Source organism: Dermacentor andersoni, chromosome 11, assembly GCF_023375885.2.
Source record: "Dermacentor andersoni chromosome 11, qqDerAnde1_hic_scaffold, whole genome shotgun sequence".
NCBI lineage: Eukaryota > Metazoa > Arthropoda > Arachnida > Ixodida > Ixodidae > Dermacentor > Dermacentor andersoni.
In genome coordinates, this window is record NC_092824.1 from 81,804,424 (window position 1) to 81,831,052 (window position 26,629).

A 26,629-nucleotide genomic window follows, 5' to 3' on the forward strand; every position below is an offset into this window, starting at 1 on the left:
ATCGTGTGAGCGTGTGTGGTTTTGTAATGGAGATGGCTGTCGGTTGAAATTCTCGGGGTCGAGGAGCTGGCGGCTTCTCGGCCGCCCTTGTGTTTTTAACAGTCCTACGCGTAGTACACCTTTCCGGATACGTGGTCGTCACTCGACACGGTCGGAGAACAGTATTCGCCATCCCTGTGCTGTGTGATTGGGAAGTGTCGTGTTTGGCCCGTGTTGTGTGTGTGCGCCCGCCTCGCGGATCAGTCTTTTTCGTTCGGAAGCCGCGAGCTCGTCCCGTGATAGTCACGCAGTTTTGTGTTCGATGCAAAACTTGAGAAAACCTGGCGCCGTCGCCACACCGCAACAATGTCGAATACCGACGAGGCACGTCGGACATTATTGAGCTGGGCGAGATGAGCCCCAGGTCATCGTCGTCGTACTGCAGGAGACACGATCTTGGTCTTCTGACGCGCACGAGTTGGACGGATGCTCGCACGGCGGTTCGGCAGATTGAAAAGGTAAGCTGCCACGCCACTGAAAGCAACGACCCAAGTGTTTGCACTCAATCTTCCGTACAAGCCCGTAAATATAGCTGAAAGTCGAGCGCGTTCGTGGCTGGCTTCCTCGCGAGCGGTCAAACGCACCGTTACGACTTTGACGTCTCAATTGCCTGGTGGTCCGGTCCGCGCTTGTTCCGTGCAGACCCATCCTTCGAAGTGAAATCATTTTGACGCTGTACAAGCTTTTCGGATCCATGTTTTGGGCCTGAGTGCAAAAAATCCCGTGTGCCGTGCATTTGGATGCACGTTTAAGAACCCCAAGAGCTCAAAATTCATCCAGAGCCACACTACGGCGTGCCTCATATCAGATCGTGGTTTTGGCACGTAAAGCGCCGGAATTTAATGTAATCATGTTTGAATGCCTGTTTGTGTTTCGGTTTGACGGCATTTGTAATACGATTCCGTTGTTTCGACGGGTGCTCATCACGTCGCCTTGATGGAAACATTGCTATATTTTTAATGGTCAAGAGTTTACGTGTGCGAAAGACGGTGAGCAACATACAACTCGCAAATATCAGCGAGTCGTATGTTTCAAGCCGAATGCATCTCTGAACGCATCGAAACTAACTTGCAGCCGCTTATCAGTAGTACGCGGTCCAGAGTCGCGTAGTAAGTAGTAGTGGAGGAGTAGTATACGCACACGTCCGCTTCCGCACTGAACGGACTGCGGCATATATTTCGTCGCTCGCTTCGTGGGGGGCAGGTTTCTCTGACCTCGTTTTTTTTGTTGTTTTAATGCAGTGCTGTCACGTCGCTTGATGTCTTTATTTCTCCTTCTCTCTCTCTCTGCGAAGTCTCTCCTAGCCTATTCGTCGACCTCCGGGAGCAAATACGTGGATGGACGGAAGCAGACTTATTTTTCATTTATTGCTGCGCTGCCCCCGACAGTTTGCTACAACGTGCGGCATATATGCATATATACACGCACGTCGCCGTCACTACATTTTATGAGACCGACGTCGAATGCGTGCGCTTTGTAGCGCATACCTTCGTCTAGACAGGAACCGGGCCGCGCTGTTGTTTACCGAGTAGACAATTCGACAGAAACGGTCGACAGTGGCCCTGGCTTCCACGGTGCGGCCGCAACAAATCGAGCAGCGCACGCAGCTGGCGGATGAACACATCTCGCGAGCTGACAGCGAGCGGCCGCTCCTCCTTTGGGAAGCCCCTTCATCCCCCCCCCCCCTCTCCAACACCACCCTGTGGGGGTCAGGCGTCCCCAATTTTATTTATGGGGGAAGGCGCACGAGGGGCCCCAAGATGGATTCCTCGGCGCGGGTGGTCCCCGCACCCCCTCTTCTTCGAAGAAGCCGCCCCCCCTCCCTACCTCGCGGCGGGAAGCTACCCGCCTCCGGTACAGCCCCGCGTGAACTGAACCGCGCGGCGTCTTCGGTGACGTCTCTGTTGAGTGAGCTTGGCTCTTGCAAGCTTGGATAAAAACAAAAAAACGGCCCTTTCGTTTTTTGCGAGCCGCAGGGCTGGTCAGTTGTAGAGCGCGGCGGGTTCGTCTCTCGTTTAGGGGTGTAATGAACACGTTCCCAACTAGTGGCGCTGTAGATAGAGTAGATCAGCTGATAAAACTGACGTAACATGAAAGTAAATGAACAACCGGTGATCGAGAGTGCAATGCTTCGTAGGAATTCGAGTCAACTGGAAGGTGCCGTTCGATTGTGCACCGTCCGCAAAGACAGAAAAGCGCCACTAGCCCTTGCATAGCTTCCATCACCAAATATTAAGTCCAGCAAGGGCACGTGCGCACCGACTTGTGAAGCGCTTCTTTTTTTTTTTTTTTTTTGCATGCGAGTGTGTGTGTGCGCTCGAGATGAATGTTAGCGCGTAGGTGTCTCTCGCTGTTGGCAGAAGGTTTCGTAAGACGGCCACCGCGTGTGTGGTCGCTTCCCTCTCCGCGCGGTGGTAGTACACACTATCCGAGGAGCCGGTCGACTGGCGGCCGGTGCTGCTCGCACGCGCATTCGCGGAAGCTGTGCGTGGCCGCCTAGGGAACCAAACTGCGGTATGCTATGCGAAGGCTGGTCGCTTGTCGTTTTTCTTGCTTACGAATTTACTGCGCTGTCGTCTAGGTCATGGCTGCTCACGCTTCTGCTTATAATACCAGCAGGCTTGTCCTTCATAAAACGCATAAATTCCGTACCCCAAGGGTTCGTTACTTGAGCCGAGAAAAAACAGATATCTTTCATTGTGATTCGTTTTGTATGTCACGTATCAAGGCTTTCCTTACCGCGCAGGCTGGTCCCGATTCTCGAAAGAATGTGACCGGCCTTCCATCAACTCGACAGCGAGAGCCTTGCCAATCATTTTTATGTCAACTTGCCTTGTGGCAGCTTTTATGTTAGCTGTTTTCCTTTTTTTTCTTTCTGTAAATATGCCAGCCACCTTTTGCTTTAAGTAGTGCGTGCGTTTCATCCTGTTGAGGTTGCTTGCTGAGACCGCGAACACGGCCGCTGGAAGCAACGTCCTCTCTCTCTCTCTCTCTCTTTCTCTCTGTGTGTACGGATCTTGGAAGCTCTGCGTGTTCGCGGCTGTGCCGGAGTTGGGGGCGCGTGTACTGAGAGCCGAGCTTGCGAATACCTGCGCGGGTTCATTTATCGCAAGGCATTCATTAAGCCGAAGCAATAAATCGCTTTAGAGCCGTAGATTTCACTTTCATAATCTTCACTTCGCTAAAAAATTAAAAAGAGACGCTACCGGTGGAAATAATAAAGCCAGACTCTCCTTGTTGAATTTCGCGCCCTAACCGCTGTGCCGATTACATTAGCGTCACTTCAATGGCATAAAAGAAATCGTTGCACTTAATGTTCGTTTGTTTTTGCTTAGATTTTGTAGTACCGTTTTGTGTACCTATCGTTGAATGTAACACATGATACCGTTACGTTTAAAAAAAAATGCTGCCTTCGTCTTTAAAACATGGCGGCGGTGACGTCACGTGATTTTTTTTCGGTGTTTGCAGTACAGCTAGCCACCCTAGTACAGCAACGCGTGGCTTTTGAGATTGGTGTCAGTGATTTTCCGGGGCCGCGGGATTTTACAGGGCATCACATTACCAATGACCCAATCGAAGGCGAATTCGCAAATTCGTTTCCCCTGATAAACCACACAAGTAACACTGCAAAGTGTTATATTGAATGAGCAGAGTCACTCATGCGACAAGTGCAAAATCTTTAAAAAATGTTTTTTTTTTTTTAAATGAAAATACACTGGTAACTAATGCACAGTTGCCCTTTGAATCGTTTGCATAGCACTTCTAGCGGCTCTCTGGAAATGGTCATTACCATGTCATGCCACTAATAAAAGAGGGTATATATGAAAGTTTGTAGTAACAACAAGAAAAAAAGAAAACTTCGATTTAGGGAGCCAACTGCGCCACGAAGGTGTTTACCAAGTCCGAGCACAACCTATGGCAGCAAGATTAAGAGGTTGCCGTTCTGCTATATTGTGGAAATGCATTATCATTTGAGCTGAAATTGCTTCGGTTGGTTGTTCTGAATTAGTGCTCCATAAATGCCACACACAAGTGAAATTCGAATAGATCCTTACCAAACCCAAACAGAATTTATTTGTTGTTTGAGCCGTCGCCAAAAGTCTGCCTTTGCCTTAATTTGTTCTCTCATACTATTTTGTAAATGTCCCAGCTAGTTTCTACCATAACATTTGAAATCCTTGTTGTGCCTTAGCAGTTACTGGACATTGTATAGATGTGACACTCTACACTAAACTTTCATCATGGTGGGAGGCCACAACGGCAAATGTGAAGATGTCAATGAGCTTGTGCCCTGGGGCTCTTCCTCCTTCGAACACTTTTGACAATCTATCACATTCCCTATAAGCTCATTTGCTACACTGGCAGGGCGTAGAGGTCGTGGTTGTTTGTTTTTCAAAATTTCTCTGTTTCTTGACATCACGTAGTGGTTGAGAGCAGTGGGCAGGAGAAATGTTGTGACACTAACACATGCTTGTCAGTGCTGTAAGGCAGATGCTGAATGTTGCATCTTGCGAGAGCAGATGATGTCTCTAAAGTTCATAAGAATACGGTGAGCGTAGTGTTTCATTGCAGATGATAAATGCATACATTATAAATGCAGCTGTGTGTCTGCCACCATTACAAAGAGTTACTCATGAGGAACCATCTGGTGCTCGCAGGGTCGCGCCAGTGGTGGCCGCTGGTCACTGCTCGTGCGCGGCCAACTTCAGGGACAGCTTGTGCAGCTGGGTCGATTTGTCGACCGCAATGCGGGCAAGGTGCTCTTCGTCGGACTTCTGGTGCTCGCCACCTTCTGTGTGGGCCTCAAGTCTGCGCACCTCGAGACGGACGTTCACAACTTGTGGGTGCAGCGCGGTGGACGCCTTGAGCGTGAGCAGGCATATGTGCGCTCAACCTTGGGTGAGGGCGCGGGCACGAGTAGCCAGCTGGTGATTCAGACGGCACCCTCGGGTAGTGATCTCCTGCGGAGGCCCGAGACGCTGCTGTCACATCTCGATGCCCTCTCCCGGGCCACCCAAGTCACCGTGGACATGTTCGAGCTGACATGGCGGCTCAAGGACCTGTGCTATGCTCCCAGCTTCCCTACGTTTGATGAGAGCTATGTGGACGACATGCTTGAGAAGCTCTTGCCCTGCATCATTGTGACGCCCCTTGACTGCTTCTGGGAAGGGTCCAAGCTTCTCGGGCCAGAGATTCCAGCTCACATCCCGTGAGTGGTGTTTCTCCTTTTAAAAGCACCTTGTGCCTGGCTGTCTGGCAACTTTCCAAATATTGATGTCACTGCTAGCATACAATTCAGTCATTGCGAAAAATGTGAAGCTTACCTGCCAAAGAACTGCTCTCAGAATGTGTACTTCTCACTGTGCTGATGATTGAGCATAGATAAGCAAATTTAGTTAGCTTTTTGTCATATCTAGAAAATTTCATTTTCTTTTCCTTTGCCGCTGCATTCCCTTGCAGCTTTTCTGCTCACATACATTGTCATCTCTTCAATGCAGAGTTTACACGCAGATCCCTGTAGACTTACTGCCAGAAAATGCAAAGGCACTGATGTCACAGCACATTTTTGCACTGTGATTCTCCTCAATAATATAACGCAAATTAGGCTAACCTTCTTCTTTCCCTCTTGGCAATGTGATACTTGTCCCTTCTCATTGCCTTTAACTGAACTCTGGTAGTGCCTGATCTTTCCTGCAGTGTATTATGCTCGGGGTGCTATTGTGCAATCACTTTTGGAGATACTTTCGCTTTCACGAGATTCGGCGCGACTACAGTGCCAGACGTGTTGGTGTCATGTGAGTCACAACATTCCCAGAACAGTGCACGGCATGGTTGACATAGTGCTAGGAATGTCGTTGCCACTAGTTTCTGAACACATCCGGCACTAGTCGCATGAAATCTTGCAAAAGTGAAAGTATCTTCGAAAGTGATCATGCAAGAATACCGCCCCAGGACTCAGCTTTCAACATTATTTTCTTTCATTGTCAAACAGCCAAGCTTACATTAGCGGAAAACATAAGGTATCCTGAATGGCTGGCCTTAATTAGGGCTTCAGCTGAAGGCATATTAGCTGTGCAGTGTGTTAGCAATGCATGAAAACCATGTTCCTTTCTGCTTGAATGTGTGTTCTTGAATAGGCTTTTTCCTCCTGGTCCAGAATCCTAGGCTTTGGCGTACAGTGGACAGACCTCAACCCACAGCGTTTAGTTGCCGAGATCCAGAAAGTGGCGACCTTTGGTGGCTCCTTCCCATTCGACACTATCCAAGATTTCATGCGAAGGGTAAAATGAGTTCAGTACACCTATGATCAGTAGAAATGTACATGCCTGACATAGTTGAAGAGGCTGTACATGCCTCTTCAACTAAGCCAGATAGTATGAGTATTTAGCAGGTGTAAATGTCTGCTGGAGAGCTATATGGTACATATTCACATGTCAAATCTGAATTCACTCTTTAAGTGTGATCTTTACTTGACAAAAATTTTGGTGTGGCCTGTAATATGCTCTGTATATCACCCTGTGTGAATTTACTTGCATCACGTGGCAGCTATGACATGTGCAGTGACGAATGCATCATGGCAGCTGTAGGGGCAAACTTCTTTTTGGGTGACTGTGAAAGGACTAAAGACTTGGTGTGTGGTACAAGGGTTGTTAAGGAAGTAGAAGTAAATTACGGCTTCGTGTATGTGGACACAACATATGTACATGTGCCACCGTACCCTTGGCACGAGCTGGTACACAAAGTAAGCAGACCGGGACAACTCATCTTTGATGGTCCAGTCGGATGCCCTAGGTCAATGTGGCTTGCATTACTCATAACTTGAAACTTATTGGGCTCTGTCTCTGGTTCCTTTAAAATTCAATGCACTGCACTTCTTTTTTACTGATAGGCAATTCACTAGACTGGAGTAGACACTGTCCTCGGTGTGGTGGCGAGCTGGTACAAGAGTTTCATGGCACTGTCAGCACTCGTCTTTCCTTTTGGCACCTTTTCTGGCTGCTTTACTACTACTGCACTAGTGTAATTTACTAATTACTCAACATACTGGTATTCCCCTTTAAAGCTCTTTAAACAAAGTTTGACAATATGTACTATGTGGAACACAAGTGTATTTTGTCACTGACATTGGAGATGAATACCTTGAAACTAGGGCTAGTTCCAGGATTTCTACTAATTGTGTGTATTGAGGTCTGACTGGCTTCAATTCTCCAACAGAGAACCCACGGTAAATATAATTTAAACCAATATTTAGCAAAATTCCTTTAATTTATGATAAGCTGATTATAACTATCAGAGTTTTATGTTTACCGCTGTTATGAAATTGGGCAAGCAAAAATAACAATTCTGAATTGAATTTCCTGTTTTCAATGCTTGGAGGCAGGTGTTGCTGAGACACCCTGTATAAGTGTGGGAAGGTTTCCAGGGGGGATCAGACGGTCTGACAATGTTTCTGGCACCATTGTGCTTGTTTACAAGAGGCACCACAACAGATGATCGTCATCATTTTCCACATTAGCCTGTCACTTATGAATGCAGCAAAGAATAACGCAGGAGAATATAGCCGTCACAAGCAAAAGTACTTTCAGTGTGAACAGATGATGATTACATCTGTAAATTTGCTTACAATTGCAATCTCCCTCATTGTATCTGGGTGCTTGTATGCTTTCGCCGAAAACGTGGCTTGCCTGCACCCCACATTTTTTTGGAAGCTTGTTAGAATTTTTAACGTTTCCTGCATTATGGAAAAGGTTAAGACTGCTGCTCGGAATTTATCACATTCAGTATTTAGTGACATTGAGTGTGTCTTTGTTACATTTGCATGAAAAAAACAGGCAGGCATCACATCAGCGTACCAAGAGAAGCCCTGCTTGGACCCAAGTGACCCCCGATGCCCAGAAACCGCACCCAACAAGCGTTCGGGACGGGCACCTGACATCGGTGCACAGCTGACGGGTGGCTGCTACGGTTTCGCAACGAAGTATATGCACTGGCCTGAGGACCTCATCGTTGGAGGTGTCCAGAAGAACCGGTCGGGGCACATTGTTCGGTGAGACACTGTTTATCACAGAAACGCCAAGATGCAAGAGATGCATGGCAGATTCCACTCTTCGTTTCAGAGGAGTTTAACTAGAGTACTCATCTGAGCACTCAAGTTACCCTTGAATTTGGCAAATCGGGTAAACGCTAATCATCTGGGGGAAATTATAATGCCTTGCGCTGGATCAGAGCAAATGTTTCAAGTGTAGCATGCAAAGCTTGACGCACTCCAACATGTCTTGTTAAATTCATGCCTCGACGGCAGAGCAGGAGCAATGCATTGTGAACTGAGGTAATCTGAGATAACCAGAGGAACACGGGAACCTGCTCAGGAAAAAAAAATAAAAAAAAACTGTGGAATTCACCTGTAGTTTCTATCACTTGAAAATTTTTCTTACTGTTCGAACTTTTTTTTTGTTAAATACTGCAAAGTTATTGCCATGAATCCTTACGAGACATACGTTAGCGTTATTTTGTAAGGAAGTGTTGATTTAATTTGGATACCTTGCTGAATGTGCTGAGTGTAGTTGCTTAAAAAGCCGCTACATGGCTGACAAAGAGAGTGCATGTCTGCTGCATGCTAATAAATGTCTGTGCTTCTAGCATGAGACAGAACCCTTCACCACCGCAGCTGTGGAAGGAATTGTGCTGTGTGTGGAATTTTACAAAGGGTCTGCAGGAAAATAACTCGCTTTAGTGCAGTAAAAAAAAATTTTGTTAATGGCTTGTTGGGTGATAATTGGCTGCCCCTTTGCAGTGCACGCGGATGAGCCATTACGGTACTTTTTGTGTGCCTCGGACGCAGGGCGGAAGCATTGCAGTCGGTCGTTCAGCTGATGGCAGAGCGCGACATGTACCATTACTGGAAAGGGCACTACCGGATGGCGCACCTCGACTGGACCATGGACAAAGCGCGCTCCATCCTTGAGGCCTGGCAGCGGAAGTTTGCAGAGGTAGGAAAAGAACAAGCAGCATTACGCTTGCAGTTAAGGTCCACCGTTGTTTAAGGAAATGGAAATGATTTAGAAGAACTGACAGTGTGGGATCTGTGAGGGGCACTGGGAATGACATTCGTAGATCTTGCAGTCGTTGGTCTTGACTGAACGCAGTTGAGAGCAGCCTTCCATTTGCAGCCAAAAGTAAAAACAAAGTCAGTGTGGACAAAATGAAACTGTGTAGGTGTTGTTCAGGGAAGCCAGTTATGCAGAGGACCTATTTTACAGATTTGAGAGCTAGTTGTGATGCACAAAACATTGATGTATAAAACACTTCACCCACTTCACATAGAGGAAGGTTCCTTTTAGCTGCCCGATGGCATGTTCAAAAAAGTAAAATTACCTGCCTTTCAGTGACCATGTTTCTCCAACCAAAATCATTGTTGAATGCCCTATGTCAACAGAGGCTTCATTGACTTGAACATTTCTATGTCCTGTTAAATTTGCAGTGTTGCACAGAGTGGTAATATAGCAATCACTTTCACATTGTGACACTTTGTGACATGTGGGGCCCTAATTGCCAACTACTAATTTGCCAATCATGCCAACACTCATAACGGACAAAATGTCAGCTAACACTGATTAATTGCAGGAAGGCGTTAGAAGGTTCTGGTCAGGCACTGAGTTTATTTGCCTATGTGAATGTTCTGGAGTTTCCATCACCCTCACATTTATACTAGTGGAAAAGCTGAACATTTCCACATTGTGGGCTCACAGCCTGGAATTCAAATTAGCAGCCCGGAGTAGTGTACGCAAAAAAACACCCTGTTGCATTGTTAGCAACTGTCTGCAGGTACAAACTATGCCGGAATTTAGATTTTTCATAGTACTGTTGTCATGTAAACGTTTGATTGAAATTCACTCTAACCTTGTTACAATGTAGTTGGATCCGACATGAAAATACATTATTTATATGCAACATTCACCATAAACATACTTTCTGTACATGTTGATATCGATGATAAACATTTTAGATTTACTTTGTGGTATCCGATGATCTGTGTTAGAATATACCTGTGTTTGTTATTGAGGTTCATAGTAAGTTCATGTCTCATGCCTTTTTTCTTTTGTAAACTGTGACTACAACAAGTAAGAAAACATGGAAGCATGTCAATATTGCATATCTTCAGTCATGTTGGTGGCTAAAATTAAATTTTCGTGAGGATGGAAGTTGGCCGTAGCAATGGCACATGTCCACTGAATTTGTTACATCACCAAACAAGTTTTATGACATTCTTCATGCATTTGAGGCTAGATTTGCCAATTAAATTTTTGTGATGATGGCACTTGGGAATGGATTGTGGTTAAACACTACTTCAGTTCTCTTGTACTTCGATCACACTTGGAGGCATCGTTGCTTGGGGCGCAGTGAAAATCATAGTCTTACTGGTAAGTCATGCTCATGTTGGTACTACCTGTGGCCACCAACATGAACATGTTAGCGACTGCATCTCGGTGCCTTTGGTAAAGAGCTTTGTTTATCTGGGGGGGGGGGCAATGTCTTACGCCATAGGGAAAGAGATTATTTGAACTTCAGGGAACCTCTGTCAGGCTCAGCAGATGTAACAAGATCATTAGTCTCATTTTGGCTGCTGCCTTCGTGAGGCTTCATCATTGAAATTGTTGGTCGGGGATACGAAGTCAAAGCTAAGAAATCAACTACCTGTGCACTTTACTTGATTCAAGCACAGTTCCTCCTGTGACCAGTTGTGCTTTCTTCATGCCTGAAATATAACAAAGTTCAAAGGGCTAATCCTAATCTTGCTGTCTTCTTCGGTACGTGCGACTAACCGAGGTTTTTCTTTTCTTTTGGCATGCCTGCAGGATCCGAGGGAACCTTGCATGCATGTCAGGTACTGGACTTGGATGCCTTTTGTCTATTTCACTGCCTAATGCATGCTTGCCTCGCTTGGAGCTTGAATTTGCTGCTACTTTTCAGCCACCTCACAGAGTGAAAATGCACAGTGGCTATGATTCTTGCTAACCTCAGCTACCATTTCTTCATGTGCATGACCTGCATAAAAAATTCAAGCAGTCTGTAAAGGGCGGGTTCTATGCACAAATTTTGTTTTGTGGTGCGGCTTCCCTGCAGTATGCTGCTGTATGCTGTGAAGCCACACCATGCTTCAACAGCGATCAATAATTACAGGCAGCATTTTTGATGACCGCGTACAAAACCAGAAACCAGTTCACTCCTTGGGCTTTGCTTCTTGCCAATAATTTTGTGAACTTGTTAATTATATGAAGTTTGAGGGTTCTGTGTGCACTTATATGTGCACGTTATGTGCATGATTTCTTTTATCTCTCTCTCTCTTTCTTTCTTTCTTTTTTTTTTTTAACGCTTTATTAAGACTTTGGTTGTATGCACAGGTGGGCTGTAAGTATGAAAATACAGCACGTGCAGGAGAAATTATTTTCAACTGCTGGTCGGTGGTTCTAAAATATCTGTTGTGATTGTGCATATTGTACACTTTGCTATTACATGCATGTGCACGTTACTTTGCCTCTGTGAAAATATATCATTTTAATCTGATGATCACTTGTGCATATACTAGACATAGTTGCAATAAAAGAAGTTGCCATCAAAGAAAGATTAAAAAAGAACACTAAGTTACACCAAAAGCCCATCACAAATGACATTGTTTTATGGTACATAAAATGAAACATCATTGAGTACAAAAAAATGTGATAAAATGAAATATCAAATGGTATAAGAGGGTCGAACAGGGGCACGTATGTCTCTTTCCCTGCTTTGTTCTTGAAGCTCTGGTTCAAATTTCTTCATGGACTAAAGGATTAAAGCACACAAAATAATATACAGGTACTCTTTCATTACCAAACATCTTATTGACGTTCTTGTTATAGTAGGCGTAATCATGCCACACATGCAATACAACCTTATGTCCTGTGCAGATGATTTAGTCTCCTTTGTCTGGGAACTTTTGTGACAAGCCAGTATTGACTCTGTAACGGCAAAAATGCAACAAACTTCCGAGTTCCATGCAACTGCCTTGCGTCTGACTATCACACCTGTCCCAGGAGGTCCTGCGGGAGGACGCGTCGTTCGAGTACCGCAACACGACGCGACGACCCATCGGCGAGCTGCACGTGTTCACAGCCACGTCGCTCGCGGACGTCATGAAGGACTTCTCGCAAGTGAGCCCAGTCCGTGTGGCGCTTGGATGCCTGCTGATGGTTGTCTACGGCTGCCTGTCGCTGTGGGCTGCGGCCGCCCGTGACAACCCCTGGGGCAGTGCAATCCTGGGCACCCTTGGAGTGCTTCTGGCCGTGGCCGCAGTGGGGGCTGGCTTGGGCCTCTGCGCCCTGCTTGGCCTGCCATTCAACGCAGCCACGACTCAAGTGCTGCCATCGTTGGCACTCGGGTTGGCCTTAGACACCCTGTTCCTGCTCGACCAGGCATACCGGCAAGGAGCTAGAAGTCGGCCCCCGCACGAGCGTACCGCTCAGGTGAGACTTCACTGACACCTGCCTGAGTAAAGAAGTTCCTGAAGGGATAGTGAATGTATACTGCAGGAGAATCTCATTAATTTGAACGTGCCTAATTCGAACTTACGTTTATTCGAACTGACGCCGGGGTCCTGTCAAAGTTATGTGTATTCAAATGGGTGAAAACGGGCGGTAATTCAAATGTGCAAATATTTGCGACCGTTAATTCGAACACATTGCGCTCCGACAGTATGCTCAGCAAGTTTCGCTTCAAGTTTTGCTTTCTGCCGTTATCAGGAAGCGAGCGTTGGCTGGCATGGGCAGTTTCATGGTCCTTGCTCACTGTGTACTTGCGTGCCGTGATATTTCATGACTCGCACCATTTGTACATCGTGCTGTGGTACACAAATACTTCGAAAACAAGTGCTTCTTTTAATTCAAACAAATTTTCGGGCGCCTTTGAGTTCGAATTATTGAAATTTGACTGTACTTACATGTGAAAGCAAGTTAAGGCCAGTGCAACAATAAAAACGATGGAAAGATGGGAAATATGGATTAGAAATCAAATGTGTGTGCATGACATTCTTGTTGTGATTGAGCGGAAGAAGTGAGCTTGGGCTGGTTATGCAATGCATAGAACAGGCAGGCTGCGTCTATTCAGATAACAGAAAAGGTGCAAAGGGAAGCGAAAACACTGTCGAGGGTGCCAAAGGATTAGAGGGGGTGCTGCAATTGGGAAATTTTCAGGCATGGCATGACTTGCGGGCACAGATTGACGGTAATACGAGGTCTCGGTGCAGGGCCTTTGTCCTGTTGCAAACCTATGTTGGCTGAAGAAAATGAATGTAGCGACTTGACATGAAGACAGAAACCATTAAGAAAAGAAGCTACGGTCAGGTTGTAACCAGTAAGCTGGTTCCAAGTGAAATTTCTGAAACATTACAAGCAACAGAAGGCAAATGACATAAATGATGTGTCGTCCGTGATAATTCTGTCCATTTGTTGTGTGCATTGTTTCATTTAATCTGCTCGGAAATACCAAGAGGTCTGCAAGTTGGTACACATTCATGTATAAAAAAGTTCCAAGAAGCGCAAGAAGACGCAGACACAAGGGCAAAGGAAACAGACTGGACAAGTCCTGCCTTTTCACCGGCTGTTTTTCAAGGCCTTTATGCATTAACTGGCCTGCCAAGTTTGCTTACGTGTTGCACAGTGAAGATAGCTTTCTGGCTGTTCAGGCAAACAGAAGTGAGCATCCAACCTTTCTACTTACCAGGTGCTGAAGTGCGTCGGACCCAGCGTGCTGGTGGCATGGGCTGGTACAGCTGGTGCGTTCTGCGCAGCTGCGCTGATCCCCGTTCCGGCACTGCGGGCCTTTGCACTCCAAGCTGCCGTGCTGCATACGTTTGGCACAGCCACCATGCTCCTCTTGTTTCCGGCCGCAGTCAGTGTGGACCTCAGGCGAAGCCGGCACAGCTGGCAACAGTGCTGCTCAGCCGAACATGCAACAGTTGTAGTGGCTGCTGAAGGGTGTGTGGATCCTGCTTTCTCATATCAGTGTGCCCTGTTCTGCTAGCATGACATATTTTGTTACTTTGCAATCCGCCTACTGAGGTGTGCCTTAACATCGAACTTTTTTGTGTGCAGCAACCTTATATAATGGACAGTGCAAAACAGTCAGGAGAGTCTAGAGTCATGGTTCTGTAATAACTCAAAGTAACTGCAAATATTAGCAAAGGGAATATTTTTCAGTAAAGCTTTTTGTTAGTGCCAATGGCATTGTAGTACAGTTAAACGTCGGTACTATAACGAACTTCGTTTAGCAAAATTTAGTTCTTGCCGTGAACGAATACCAAGTCAATAAATCGAAGCCACCACAGATGCAGATGTGTAAATGGTTTACTTAACGCAGCTGCTTGCCAACACACCTCTTTAAGTCGTGCACTGCACGACAGAGAGCGCCACCAAAGAGGAGAAGCGAGACCCTCTCGCTGTCGTGCTTCGTGTAAAGTCCAAGTGCGATAAGATCCTATCTGCCCCTCACTCCAAATGCTGTGGTACGTCTCCTCTCCTAGCCCAGCCATAGGTGACTGTGGCTTCACGTGCACTGTCTTCCGGCATGTTTAATGCTGAAAGTCACGTAATGTTGAGTCTTGGAGATGTGTTGAAAAGGGAGGCAGGGTCACATGGTCACCACAACATCAAACCGTGCCTTTGGTAGTCGACTCTCAAATTAACAAAAGGACATTTCTTTCTGATCGAAATTTGTTTTTTATGGTTGCCCGGTCATCTGAACATTTTATGATCCCTTCCGTGCAAGAAAAATATGTTGACGACTGTGCCTATTTGGATAAATGTTAGAATTTCAGTATAACAAAGTTTTGATATACAAAGTAACGTTCCAATTTTGTGGGCTCCATTATATTGGGGTTTAACTGTTCTCTTTGTGCTTGTAGTTGGAGCAGTGGTAGTGGCCATAATAATAGTATGAAAAGTAAGGAGAGAAATATGGTACAGTCTAAACTTGCTATAGCTAAGTTGCATCTGACACGAAAATATCTTGGTAATAAGCATACATTCATCATATGCTGATATCGGCAAGCAAATTTTAGATATACATTGTTATATCTAATAATTTGTCACATCCATGTTCTGTATATCAAGGTTTGACTGTATCTTTCTTTCTCTCTTGTTCGCCTTCTTCTGTGCACATTGTTTTGCACTATCGATTCTGACTGGCCTTGGAGTTCTAGGGTGAGCAGTACTAGAGTGCTAGAGAGTCTGTTAAGGCCTAGTGCGTGGGTCATTTTTTTTTGTGTGTGTGTGTAACGAGAGAGGCTGCTGCGTCACACGGCGAAGTTGTTGCAACAGTTCTGGCACTGCAATGTTTCTCTAGACAACAGTGAAAATTCAAAACTGTTTACTCATGTTGCTAGTGGCTGAGCACGCCTCAGGTGTAGCAGGTGTATGTGGTCAACGAAGTTATAAAGCAAGTGATTTGTCTTAGTGGTAATGAAAACAAGGGGCTCCTGCTAAACAAGTGCTCCTTTTATTTCACTCATGCAGGGACTCACAAGCTCGATCCCTTGCCAGACCAGCAACAGTGATAGCAGTCGGTCCCTTGGAAACTTGGGTGGGCACAGGTTGGTATCTTTCTTTCAACCTGTCGGTTTGCATGACAATAGCAGTCATATTTAGTTTTTCTTAATGCAATTTAGAATCGAGGTGTTATACCAGCTGAAAGAGCTGCATATTACATGCAAAAGAAATGGTTTTCTGCAAAGCTTTTTGTGCATGCCAGTGGCATTGTTGTAGTTGTAGCAGTGATATTGTTAATAGTAAACGTATCATTAGTAGACATAGCCCCACTGTTGCCTTGGAAACAATAAACCTCATAACTTAAGTAAGCCTTTTATTTCATAGTGCACTCTGCTTGTAGCCAGAGCTAACTGACACGACATGGCAATTGCCATTGCTGCATCTAACTGATTTTGGAGAAGGCATGTTGACCTGTTTGTTGCAAAGTGAGTAGCAGTTATGACAGGGTCTATCTCGTGCAGATGCTGCTCGGGTGGTCGACTTGAAGCAAGACGAGAGGCAGTGCTGGTGGTCATTGGACTACTTTGCCAGTCACTACTACGCACCGTTCTTGCAGCAGACACCGGTGAAAGTGAGTAGACTGTAATATTGACTGCACCCAGTTGCATTTGCGCTAATTTTGTGTATGAATTGGAATTCATTCGCAGAGTAATAATACATTGGGAGGTTCTGTGCCCGTAGAGCTGAACCTTAATTGTTATAGCAGAGTTGCATGCAATGCAAGAGTGCCTTCTTTAACTCGCAATATTGAAAAACACATTTTCGATTGGGCCTCTATGAGAGAAGTGCAAGCGTGATGCCTTTTATGGGCCAGCGATGTCCCGTTGATACTTGCCTTGGCTTGCTGGCCGTGGGCCAGCGAAGCCAGCCAAGCCTTTTGCCAAAATATGCACGAGCATCTAGAATTTGCCATTTTCAGTGTTGGTAATATCCTTGCCAAATAGTATTTCTGACTACATAAGGCACTTTCCGAATACTGGAAGATAGCCAAGTGCTGTATGTTTATTTGTGCTAGATCCACCAGATGTCGTTGTTCTGATCACATACCGCGAGTTGAATTTGCATTATAACGATGTCCGAATGTGACCACTAAACATCTAGATTGCTGCTCTTCCCTACAGTCTGTTAACAAAATGCCCGAGAATGCCATCCACTTTCTTATTTCCGAGCTTGTCACAAATCTTTTCATGGAACGATAGCTTCTGCAAACGGATTTGCATGGTCCCACAAGCTCCAAACTGAACACGTGTGCCTCCCTTGTCCCTGCCACTTTGCCTTCGCTGCCACAATATCGCCACACATGGTGTCACCACTACCTTTACAGTTACAGCTGTTAACACTACCCTGTCTGCGGGAAAAGTTTGTTAAATACTGTAAAAAGTCAGTAAATAATAATAATAGATAAACAAAAAGGTCTAGTAAATTCTTTTTTTTTTTTTTTTTTGCTATCAGGAGAGCATGTTTGATGTTAAAGTGTACAGTATCAAATTGTGGAACAAAAAATTTTCTTTCCAGCGGTACTAGTCCCAAACAACATGCTGAACAAAAGGAATTGGGAAAAAAATGTATATAATAACAAAAACTTTGTGATTAAAAAAAAATGTTATTTTAAGGACGTCAATGTTTCTTCGCGCAAAAGTCACTAAAAAATTCGAAATATAAATGTTAATTGCATCGGACCTGTGGAATATTCCAGCGAATGTCAGCTTTCTACGTAAAGAATTTTTTTAGATATGTATAAGAAAACGTTAGCTCTAGGGACTAGCCCTAGCATGATGCCGAGGTAGACTATCGCCCATCTTATGATGCACTACTCAACTTCCTGTGTGGCAGCTGGCTAAAGGTCCCGACCGAAGGATGGTAACACCTTGCAAGTAAGGGCTGTGACCTTCAGAACACGCAAGATATCCTTATATCAGTGCACAACAGCTTTTAAAGGGTTCGGAGAAAGAAGTGACACTTCAAGCTGAAATCTGGCAAACTGAAGTTGTCTTCCACGTCACTGCTGCTTCCAAAGTTCAAGAACTTGCACGCAAATGCATCAGAATCAGTAAAAATGCAACATTTGTGTTAATCAGTGGCGCGCAGCTTGGGAACTACGAGCGCTCACTGCACTTTTCACGCCCCTTCTCAAAGGTGCTTTAACAATCTCTGTGCTTCAGGGGAGGGAGGAGGAGAGAAAAAAAAAAGAAAATTTAATGAATTGTTTCTGAATAAACCAATAGAAGGCACTAGCTGTTCGAGAGCACTCAAAAAGCGGCAGAACACGAATTTGCGACCATCAATAGCAGGCTATCGGTGGGAATAAAGCACGGACAGGAAAGTGTTAAGGGCTCTGCCAGGATGTAATGTGATGGCGAACGTCTATATTGCTGCAGGTCATAGCCACAATCAGCCCCACGCTGCAGGTAAAAGTGAGTGAGCTTCAAATATAACTCACTTTGCTCACATTCCTCACCAGGAATTTACTCTCGAGCTTGCAACAAGTCACTTCAAGCCACAGTCGTGCCATCATTTTCAGTCTTGCTGTTGTTGCATTGTCAGTCTGGCTACCATGTGTGAATTTGGCCATTGAGCAGTTCTTAAGAATAGAAAAAGGGGGTGCGCCCTTTGCACTACTAGTAACTGTGCTGCTCCTATCTTTATTGTCGCCATTTGATGAAGTGACATTCGTGGAGGAACCATTTATATATCATTAGTAAGGTTGCACGTACAAAAGGGGTTCTGCTGGGAAGGGGCAAACACGTGAAGGGGTCTTTGTCACTCCAGGAAGGCCGACAGCATTTCTCCAAAGTGAGAAGCTTGGGAAACTGTCTAAGTGATCACATCTGCTGCTGCAGGTTCTGACTGTGCTGGGCCTGGTGGCGCTCCTGGCCGCATCTGGTTGGGGGGCCCTGCGTGCAGACGAAGGCTTGGACCTGGCTGAAGTGGTCCCTGGGGGAAGCCGCGAGCAGGCATTCCTGAAGGCGCAGAGCCACTACTTCGGCTTCTTTCACATCTTTGCCATAACGCGGGGAAACTTCGAGTATCCGACCAAGCAGAGACTCCTGCTGGAGTTCCACGAGGCGTTCACTTCTGTCGAGCACATCATCAAGAATGACGATGGAGGCCTTCCCGACTTCTGGCTTACGCTGTTCCGGGACTGGCTACGAGGTCAGTTACGGTTTGACAAGGTCGCCTAGAATTCGGTGTTGGGCTTGATCACCATCAGCGCAATATAGAAAGGAAAGCACCTATAGCACTGGAAAAATTATCCCTCTAATGCCCAAGCTCAGTTCCACATCAAGGAAAACTAAAACAACTTGTTCACTTTTTACCTTAATTTCTGGCCATGGAGGGTATATCGGTACAAAACAACAACAATGAAATATTGTTTTAGTTAAAACTTAATTAGAGTAATTAATTAATTGGTAACTGGTTGGAGATAGTTGAAGTAACTCCAGCATATCAAGAACGCTACCATAGGCTAAGAGTTTATTTCTCTTGCTTAAATCAGACTTTTGAAGTATCAAACTCAGCATAGCATATGATACGTTGGGCATTACAGAGTTTTATCATAGTGCGCATCAAAGTGCTTAGCTTGTATATCTTTGCCTTTCTGCAGGCCTGCAGAAGGCATTTGACCGTGACTGGGAGCGAGGCTGCATCACCCGCGAACAGTGGTTTCCAAATGCTTCAGACGAAGGGGTCCTCGCCTACAAGCTCCTCGTGCAGACAGGCCGGCCAGACAACCCCATCGACAAGAAGCTCATCCCCAAGGGACGCCTCGTTGACGATGAAGGGCTTGTCAACCCCAAGGGTTTCTACAACTACCTCTCGGCGTGGGCATCAAATGACGCGCTCGCCTACTCGGCCTCGGAGGCCAACCTCAGGCCCGAACCACGACAGTGGATGCACTCAAGGCAGGACGTTGAACTGCGCATCCCTAAGTCGGCGCCGCTTGCCTACGCCCAAATGCCTTTCTACCTCCGTGGCCTGCGCAACAGCGGCGAGGTGTCACGTGCCCTCGAGAGTGTGTGGGCACTGTGTGCGCGCTTCGAGGCACGGGGACTCCCCAACTTTCCTCGCGGAGCCCCCTTTGCCTTCTGGGAGCAGCACCTGCGGCTCCGGATTCACCTGATGGCATCGCTGGCTGTGGCCTTGGCCGCCGTGTTTCTGGTGCTCGCGCTGGCCCTCCTCAACCTCTGGGCTGCCTGCTTCCTCGTGCTCGTCCTCGCGAGCCTCGTCCTTGAACTCTTTGGTGCGATGGGCTTCCTCGGCGTGCGGCTCAGTGCCATTCCTGCTGTCCTCCTTGTGCTGGCCGTTGGCGTTGGTGTACAGTTCACTGTTCACGTTGCAATTTCCTTTCTGACGGCTATTGGCTGCAGAAACCGTCGAGTATCGCTGAGCATAGAATGGATGTTCACGCCTGTTGTGCATGGTGCGGTGTCAACTCTGCTGGGTGTGCTCGTGCTGGCGTCGTCCGAATTTGACTTTATTGTCCGGCACTTCTTCTACGTGCTGTCGGCCCTGGTGATTCTGGGTCTCCTCAACGGACTGCTGTTTTTGCCGGTGCTGCTTTCTCTGATGGGACCGCCTGGCGAGGTGGGCACTTGCAATTTGGTGTTGGCTATTTGCAGTGTGCCTGTAATAAATGCGGTCAAAGTTTTTTGCCAGGAGCAGCAGTCAGCTCAGCGAAAGAAGATTGTTACTTTACCTGATATGTTGTGTCCCTAGTGATAAAAACAGCAATTATTAAATGATAAGCATGTTGCTTAACATGTGTGGTGCTAGCGCCCTTTTGCGCCTCTTTGTAGTGCATTGACATAACTTCAGCCCACAATTGCAGCTATAGTGCCAGAAAAGTGAGAGCCGCACATTACAGTGTTCTCATTAACAGTGTACTGCACTGTACATGGAAAATGCAAAAATACTTTCCTAGGTAGCTGCTTAACTAATTCGAGTGAATTTTGGCACATGGATTGGAGAAGCATTTTGATAATAAGAATGAATGAGACTGGCACATTTTTAACCAAACTGAAGCAGCAGGTTTACAGCCGCATAACTCTGCAGCAGAAAGAAATTGCAATCCAATAAATGCACTTCACAGAATTGCAATACCTGTCACTGAATAAGGATATTGTTGTTGGGCTTGAGCTAGAGCTCTCTTTGCGGGGGAAGAAATTATGGAAAGTTGTAGGTGTGTTCGTAAAACGTAGAGTGGGGCACTATATAGAGCACAAACAAGTTAGCAATATTCGATTTTGGAAGTAAAAGTGGAAATAGGCATGTATGATGGATGACCGTTAGTCTGTTAACCCAGTGGATGATACTGAAAAGAGTGGAATGGAATCGTGTGTGGCCAAGGATCAGATTGAGTAGCGAGATGAGAAAATTCACTGGTATGGCGTGAAGCAGGGCCCGAGTAACTGGAAAACATTTTGTAGAATGCCTTTTTGTCTTGTAATGATAACATCTCAGTTTTTGATACTGCTGCTGGGTGTGGTAAAAAGTTGCCACGTGACGCAGAAAGCTGGACCTGTTTAAAGTTTCATGAAAACTCTTTTTCTATCCAGTTGGTGCCTCAAAGTCGTGGAGATCGCATAGCAACACCATCACCAGAAGCATCTCCCGAGCCTCCGCCGCGAATGCTAAGGCCACCACGTACATTCGGGCGTCCTGTCACTGGGCCACCACTTGGCGGTGCTGGCGTGCGACGTCACCCATGGGCTGACTCTCTGAGCACGATATCTGAAGAGCCACCCTCGTACCACTCTTGCTCATCCTCGCACGAGATTGTTCTGCACCCAGAGGTGGTCGTCGAGACTACCACGGTGACCACAAGCAATGGAACTACAGAGACTACGACGAGGGTGAGTGGAATTTGCACCATGTGTTTCTGCACCACCATCAAACCGCCTTCAAGGGGCTGCTAGGTTTGACTACTTTTGCATTAATTGCTGATCTTGCTACTAAAAGCTTATACAAAGATTTTGCCTCTTCTACTGTTGGATAGCCAATATTGATGTCTAAAGCAATAAGAAGCTAGCTGGAGTAGAGTTTCCGTCTGTTTGTACGAGCTTGGTAGAGTATGGAAGTTCATTGGAATCTTATATTTTTGTGTGAGGAAGTGTTTTAACACACCATGAGGCCTCTTGGAATGTTTGAACGCAATTACATTAGGAGGCGGATTGAATTCAGAGGCATCAAGAGAAAGCAAGTTGGCTGTAGTGCCAAGACATCACCAATAATGCAGCATTCTGTGGGAGCGGTCATAAAAGGGAGGGAGATTACTTAACAAAAGCTGAGCTGGCTTTCTCTAGCCTGCTACTTATTCCTAGATTCTTATCTCATGCTTTTGGCAATGTTTGATTCTTCACCGTCCTTACAATGTGACAATATAACTCTGCACTTCAGCTTTTTTAAGAGGACAATTTCATCCTTTCTTGTAACAAGCTTGGTACGGACAAAAGGTTAACTTTGTGTGCACTAGTAGGGCAACGTGTGAGTTCCTGTGGAGAATTCACTCTTGCGAGGCAGTGTTATGAACAAAGTCATTTTTGCCTGCAGAATACTGTGGACACTGGTGATCGCTCATCGTCAGCACAGAGCAGCAGCAGCAGCGGCAACAGTGGTTCAAGCAGCCGTTCATCAACGCCGAGCGAGGGTGGCGGCGCTCCAACTGTGGTTCAGTCGAGCAGCGACTGCAGTGTGCAACAACCGGGAGGAGGGGCTACCACCAACGTCACGACCAAGGTCACTGCCAAGGTCAAAGTGGAGCTACATGCACCTGTTCACGGTGAGAGCAGCAACCTCGTCAAGCATTGCTACCATCAAGGTGCAAAGTGTGTTGCCCCTTCATGTGTGGGCAAGAGGGATAACTGCTTTTGCATTTCAGCTTGTCTGAACAGGCATGCAGGCAAGCCATAGTTTAAGGGCAACTGCAACTGAATTTTACTTTGGCTAAATTGGTTATAAGTAAGCAGTAGTCTTGGCAAAGCTGCAGGGCTGGTAATTGTCTAACGTTCGTACGAATAGTCTTTAAATAGCACCTAAGCCGATGACATGCCTCTTATGGTTACCAGATGTGATTCAAATCCCAGAACATTGCCTCCAAGATTCTCAGCATGCCGCATGCATAGAGTTTCATACAATGATCACTAGGAGGAACTCTGGTGCTGCTATCGTTCAGCCACCATAGGAATGATGGGCAGTACATGGATTTTTCTGATCTTCATGCTTGTGGATTTAGACATTCTTGTGGCTTTGTTTATTACGATTTATCTGCCTTCTTTGTCTTAAATTTCAAAGCAATCTGTACTTTTCTAAATGCAGAAGTCCACGAACACGCATAATCACTACTACTTGAAGCGGCTCAGCCTATCGCGGTGGCCAAATCAAAACACGCCAAAGCGTTTCAATGCACTGGCTTGCCCATGAGAAATTCATAAGGGTGCTCTGCGCCACTTATCGATGCATGCATTCATGCCGTAATGGTTTCAATATTGGGCCTCTGTGCTAGAGGTCCTATGTTCGAATCCTGCCGCCGGACAGTTTTAATGGTCAATATTTAATTATTTATGACGCGGAACATTGTTGAAAATCATGAGTTTAGAAAGGCACGAAGCTGCTTGAAGCCAGAAGAACAAAGTTTAGGCAAATCCATGCACTAACCACCATTCCCATGCTGGCTTCCCATGCTTGCAGCCCCTGTAGACACTATCACCAGTTTCCTCTTGGTAATTATTCTATGAAACTCTATGGCTGCATTCACGGTCAATCTTGGAGGCCATATCGAGGCCTTGGAGGCCAAAGTTTGGAGGCCATGGCTGGTTTTGAACATTCTGTGTTCTGCATGCTTTCTGGCAGTGGCGCCGTTTATTATTATTCTTTCTTCTTTTTTTTTCTATTCCTTACTGGGGGGTCTTGGCATCAAGAATGTCTTATTTTTGAACATTTTTCATGGCACATTCATTCATATTTCAAACAAACAAATCTTCCATGTATGGGCTGCTAAGCACGAGGTCTCGGGATCGAATCCTGGCCACGGCGGCCGCATTTCGATGGGGGCGAAATGGGAAAGTGCCCTTGTACTTAGATTTAGGTGCACGTTAAAGGTCACGGTCACGGTCATTAAAAAATGACCGTGAACCCCAGGTGGTCTAAATTTCCAGAGTCCCCCACTACAGTGTGCCTCATAATCAGATCGTGGTTTTGGCACGTAAAACCCCATAATTTAATTAATTTTAATTTAAGCTTGCACATATGCTGCACTGTATCTACACCATATAAAACTATTTACATGGTCTAAAATATTGTTGCAGTTGCCCTTTAATTGAATATAATGTAGGGAAACATTTTTATGCAACTGTGGAAGTGTTCATTTTATGCATGTGAATTTGAGGTCAGTGGAATTCAAAATTTTTAGTTTATTTTGCAGTGGGCAAATATGAGAATTTCTGCATTTCATGTGTATTTACAGTACGCATGTATTCACATTACAATACGGGCGAGGGCTGACATATTATGCTTCCTACAAATGACTGTGAGGGACTAAAAAGGCTTCATGTAATTACATGTGGTGCTTTCCATCACTACAAAAGCATCTGGTTGTTGCATGTAAAGGGCGTTCAATTCCAACTTGTCGTTATAGCATTTTATGTTTTAATACACGCAGTTAAGATTTTTTTTCTTTCTGCAGATGTAGATGAGGTGCAGAACATTCTGACAATAAAGGGTTATTTATTTATTTTGCATTTGCTTGACAGAACAGTCACTTTAACATTCACTAGGCTTCCAAGCCATAATGGCCACATTCATTTGTGAAAACCTTTGTGTATTCAAACTTCAACACATTCTGAAGAGACCCAGATGGTCATAATAGGGTCTGAAACCTTTCACAGCAGCAATATTTCATAGCTTGTGTGCTCCTAGAGAAGTTAAAAATCATTACACTCACTCATGCAAGGATTTTGAGAGTCACATAATACATTACTCTTTTCAATTGAAGACGGGGTCCTCTTAGCTCACTTCACACGGCTTAACATATCTGGGTATCTTGTAACCACTTCCAGAAAAAACTGTCTCTTCGGCGACTTTCAGATGTATTAAAATGAGAATTCATATGAAATGATACCTCTTCATGCCGAGAACACGTAGCAGTAGTCGGAAGTACCCAATTTCGGTACAATGCCTTGATGTCCTCCTCACCCGCTACTTGGAGAGAAGGACATTGAGGCGCCCCATAGTTTGGGATGCAAGAGACCTGGGCCAAGCTAGTGCATTCGCCTGGCCTTGGGCATGCATGTCTGAGTGAGCATGCGTGCTGTTATCTTTGAACCCATGCAGACGCGAGAACGGTGCACAGGCCTTGACGCAGTCCTTGAGCAGCGTGGCATTTCATAGCGTGTGAGGGGTTCATAACAGCAACGCGCCGTTGTGTCGGCATATTGTAGCAGTCCACGCCGAAAAAAGGGCACGTAAGCACATCGAGGCTTCATGCGCTTGACAGGCCATTGAGAGGGCTGACGCACGTGAAGCTGATCTCGCCAAGGCACACCAGTTGCACCAAGAAAACGGTCAAAGCTCATGAGGTCCGGCTCGCCAAAATGTGTGATTCATTTCATGGCCGCATAATCAGTATTTAATAATAGATTAATTTCAACTACCATGATTGTCAACTTTGCCTTCTTTAGCGTCGACACTTGTCTGACCCTTCATTTTTTTTTCTTTTCAGCCTCTGAACGAAGTCACAAGCATCGGCGGCGGCGAGACAGCAGCTGCTCTCGCGACTGCAAATTTTGAAGGGAGACTCGTCCTTCCGCTGCTCAAGGTTGTGGCAGCCAGTATTTATTTTCCTTAGGGATCGCTGTACATAGGCACCTTTGTGTGGGGGTGGCCCGCGTATTGACTAACTACCTCAAGTGAAGCGTCCCCTCTTCCTCACTCTCCACACAGCATCATACGGGTACAAGAGCCTTCTTCTCAGCAAGGGGGCGCTGCTCTTCACTCAACACTGGATTGATTAGAAATGGCCACAGTAGTGATGCATCTTTGCCTAGGAAGGAAAGCCTCTGGAAGCCCTGCAACGTATTCAGTGTGTGTGGAGTGAGTGACTGAGAAGGCTGTCCAAGTGGCCCGATGGTGACGGGAGCCATTCATCTGCTCAAGAAAGTATGCTTGCTGCCAGACGGTAGGAACTGTTTATTTTTTGCTAGGACAAGTGTTCCTTTCCAGGACAGTCAGACAGCTACTCGAGAGGGAGCGGACGACACCTATACACTGCCATGTCATCGATTTCTGCTCAGTGAACGTTTGCGCGTGTCGAGGACTGTGAAATGTATCGGCCGCTGGACTCTTGAATTGGTGCCTTGGTTTCGCAGAGTGTGTGAGTGGAAACGCGGATTACAGTGTTTGCGAGTGCGTTAACACATGGGATTTGCCCACATGCTTTTTTTTTTTACCTTCGACCAAAGATGGCCTGCCTGCCTTTTTTTTTTCTGTTGCTTTCGCGGGCATTTCTCTTTGGCAGCATTCATTGCTGCTGTAAGTGAAGCAGGGAGCTGTTCAGCTGACAAATCGGGTTTTTCTGGTTCCACAATAGATATACTGCAATGCCAAGCGTTATTCTCTGGACAATTTCCCACCCCTCTTTTCCCCCCTCCAATTCTTGAAATGCTCATGGTCAATGTACTAACACTGGATATCTTCAGAAGCATCCATTCTGTGCACTGTGGACTGGCTTTGAATTGGATGCAACTCCCAACTTCCTGTTACGAGCCTCTTGAATTTGGCAAAAGCTACAATGAACTTGTCCTGTTTGACGCACAAGTAGTGTGACAGAACGACCACACATATGGTGTTGTAGGTTAGAATATGACATTTTAGTAGAATTTATTTATTTTCTGACTCTAGTGAGGGCCCTGTTGTTCCAGCCTCCCTAGCATTGTTACTCATTGAAATTATGTGGGACCACTGACTTGTTTTCTAATTATTTTTAGTATACTGAAATGAGTAAAGACTGAGACATGAAA

At 45.8% G+C, this 26,629-nt stretch overlaps 1 protein-coding gene across 1 annotated transcript; it reads left to right on the forward strand.

Annotated features, from left to right (window-relative positions):
- Positions 1–26,629, forward strand: ptc (protein patched). The gene is made up of 14 exons (XM_050167234.3): positions 1–497; positions 4,698–5,248; positions 6,197–6,320; positions 7,872–8,086; positions 8,882–9,029; positions 12,111–12,539; positions 13,795–14,048; positions 15,585–15,661; positions 16,079–16,188; positions 18,458–18,770; positions 19,222–20,201; positions 21,173–21,469; positions 22,167–22,395; positions 25,333–26,629. Exons 1-14 carry the CDS (start codon positions 393–395, stop codon positions 25,398–25,400), a joined length of 3,900 nt encoding a protein of 1,299 aa, XP_050023191.2. The 5' UTR covers positions 1–392; the 3' UTR covers positions 25,401–26,629.

Coding starts and splice junctions, on each gene's coding strand:
- ptc (XM_050167234.3), top strand. CDS start 393: ATGAGCCCCAGGTCATCGTCGTCGTACTGCAGGAGACACGATCTTGGT. Junction 9,030..12,110: donor GGCAGCGGAAGTTTGCAGAG/GTAGGAAAAGAA, acceptor CACCTGTCCCAG/GAGGTCCTGCGGGAGGACGC. Junction 20,202..21,172: donor TGATGGGACCGCCTGGCGAG/GTGGGCACTTGC, acceptor TTTTCTATCCAG/TTGGTGCCTCAAAGTCGTGG.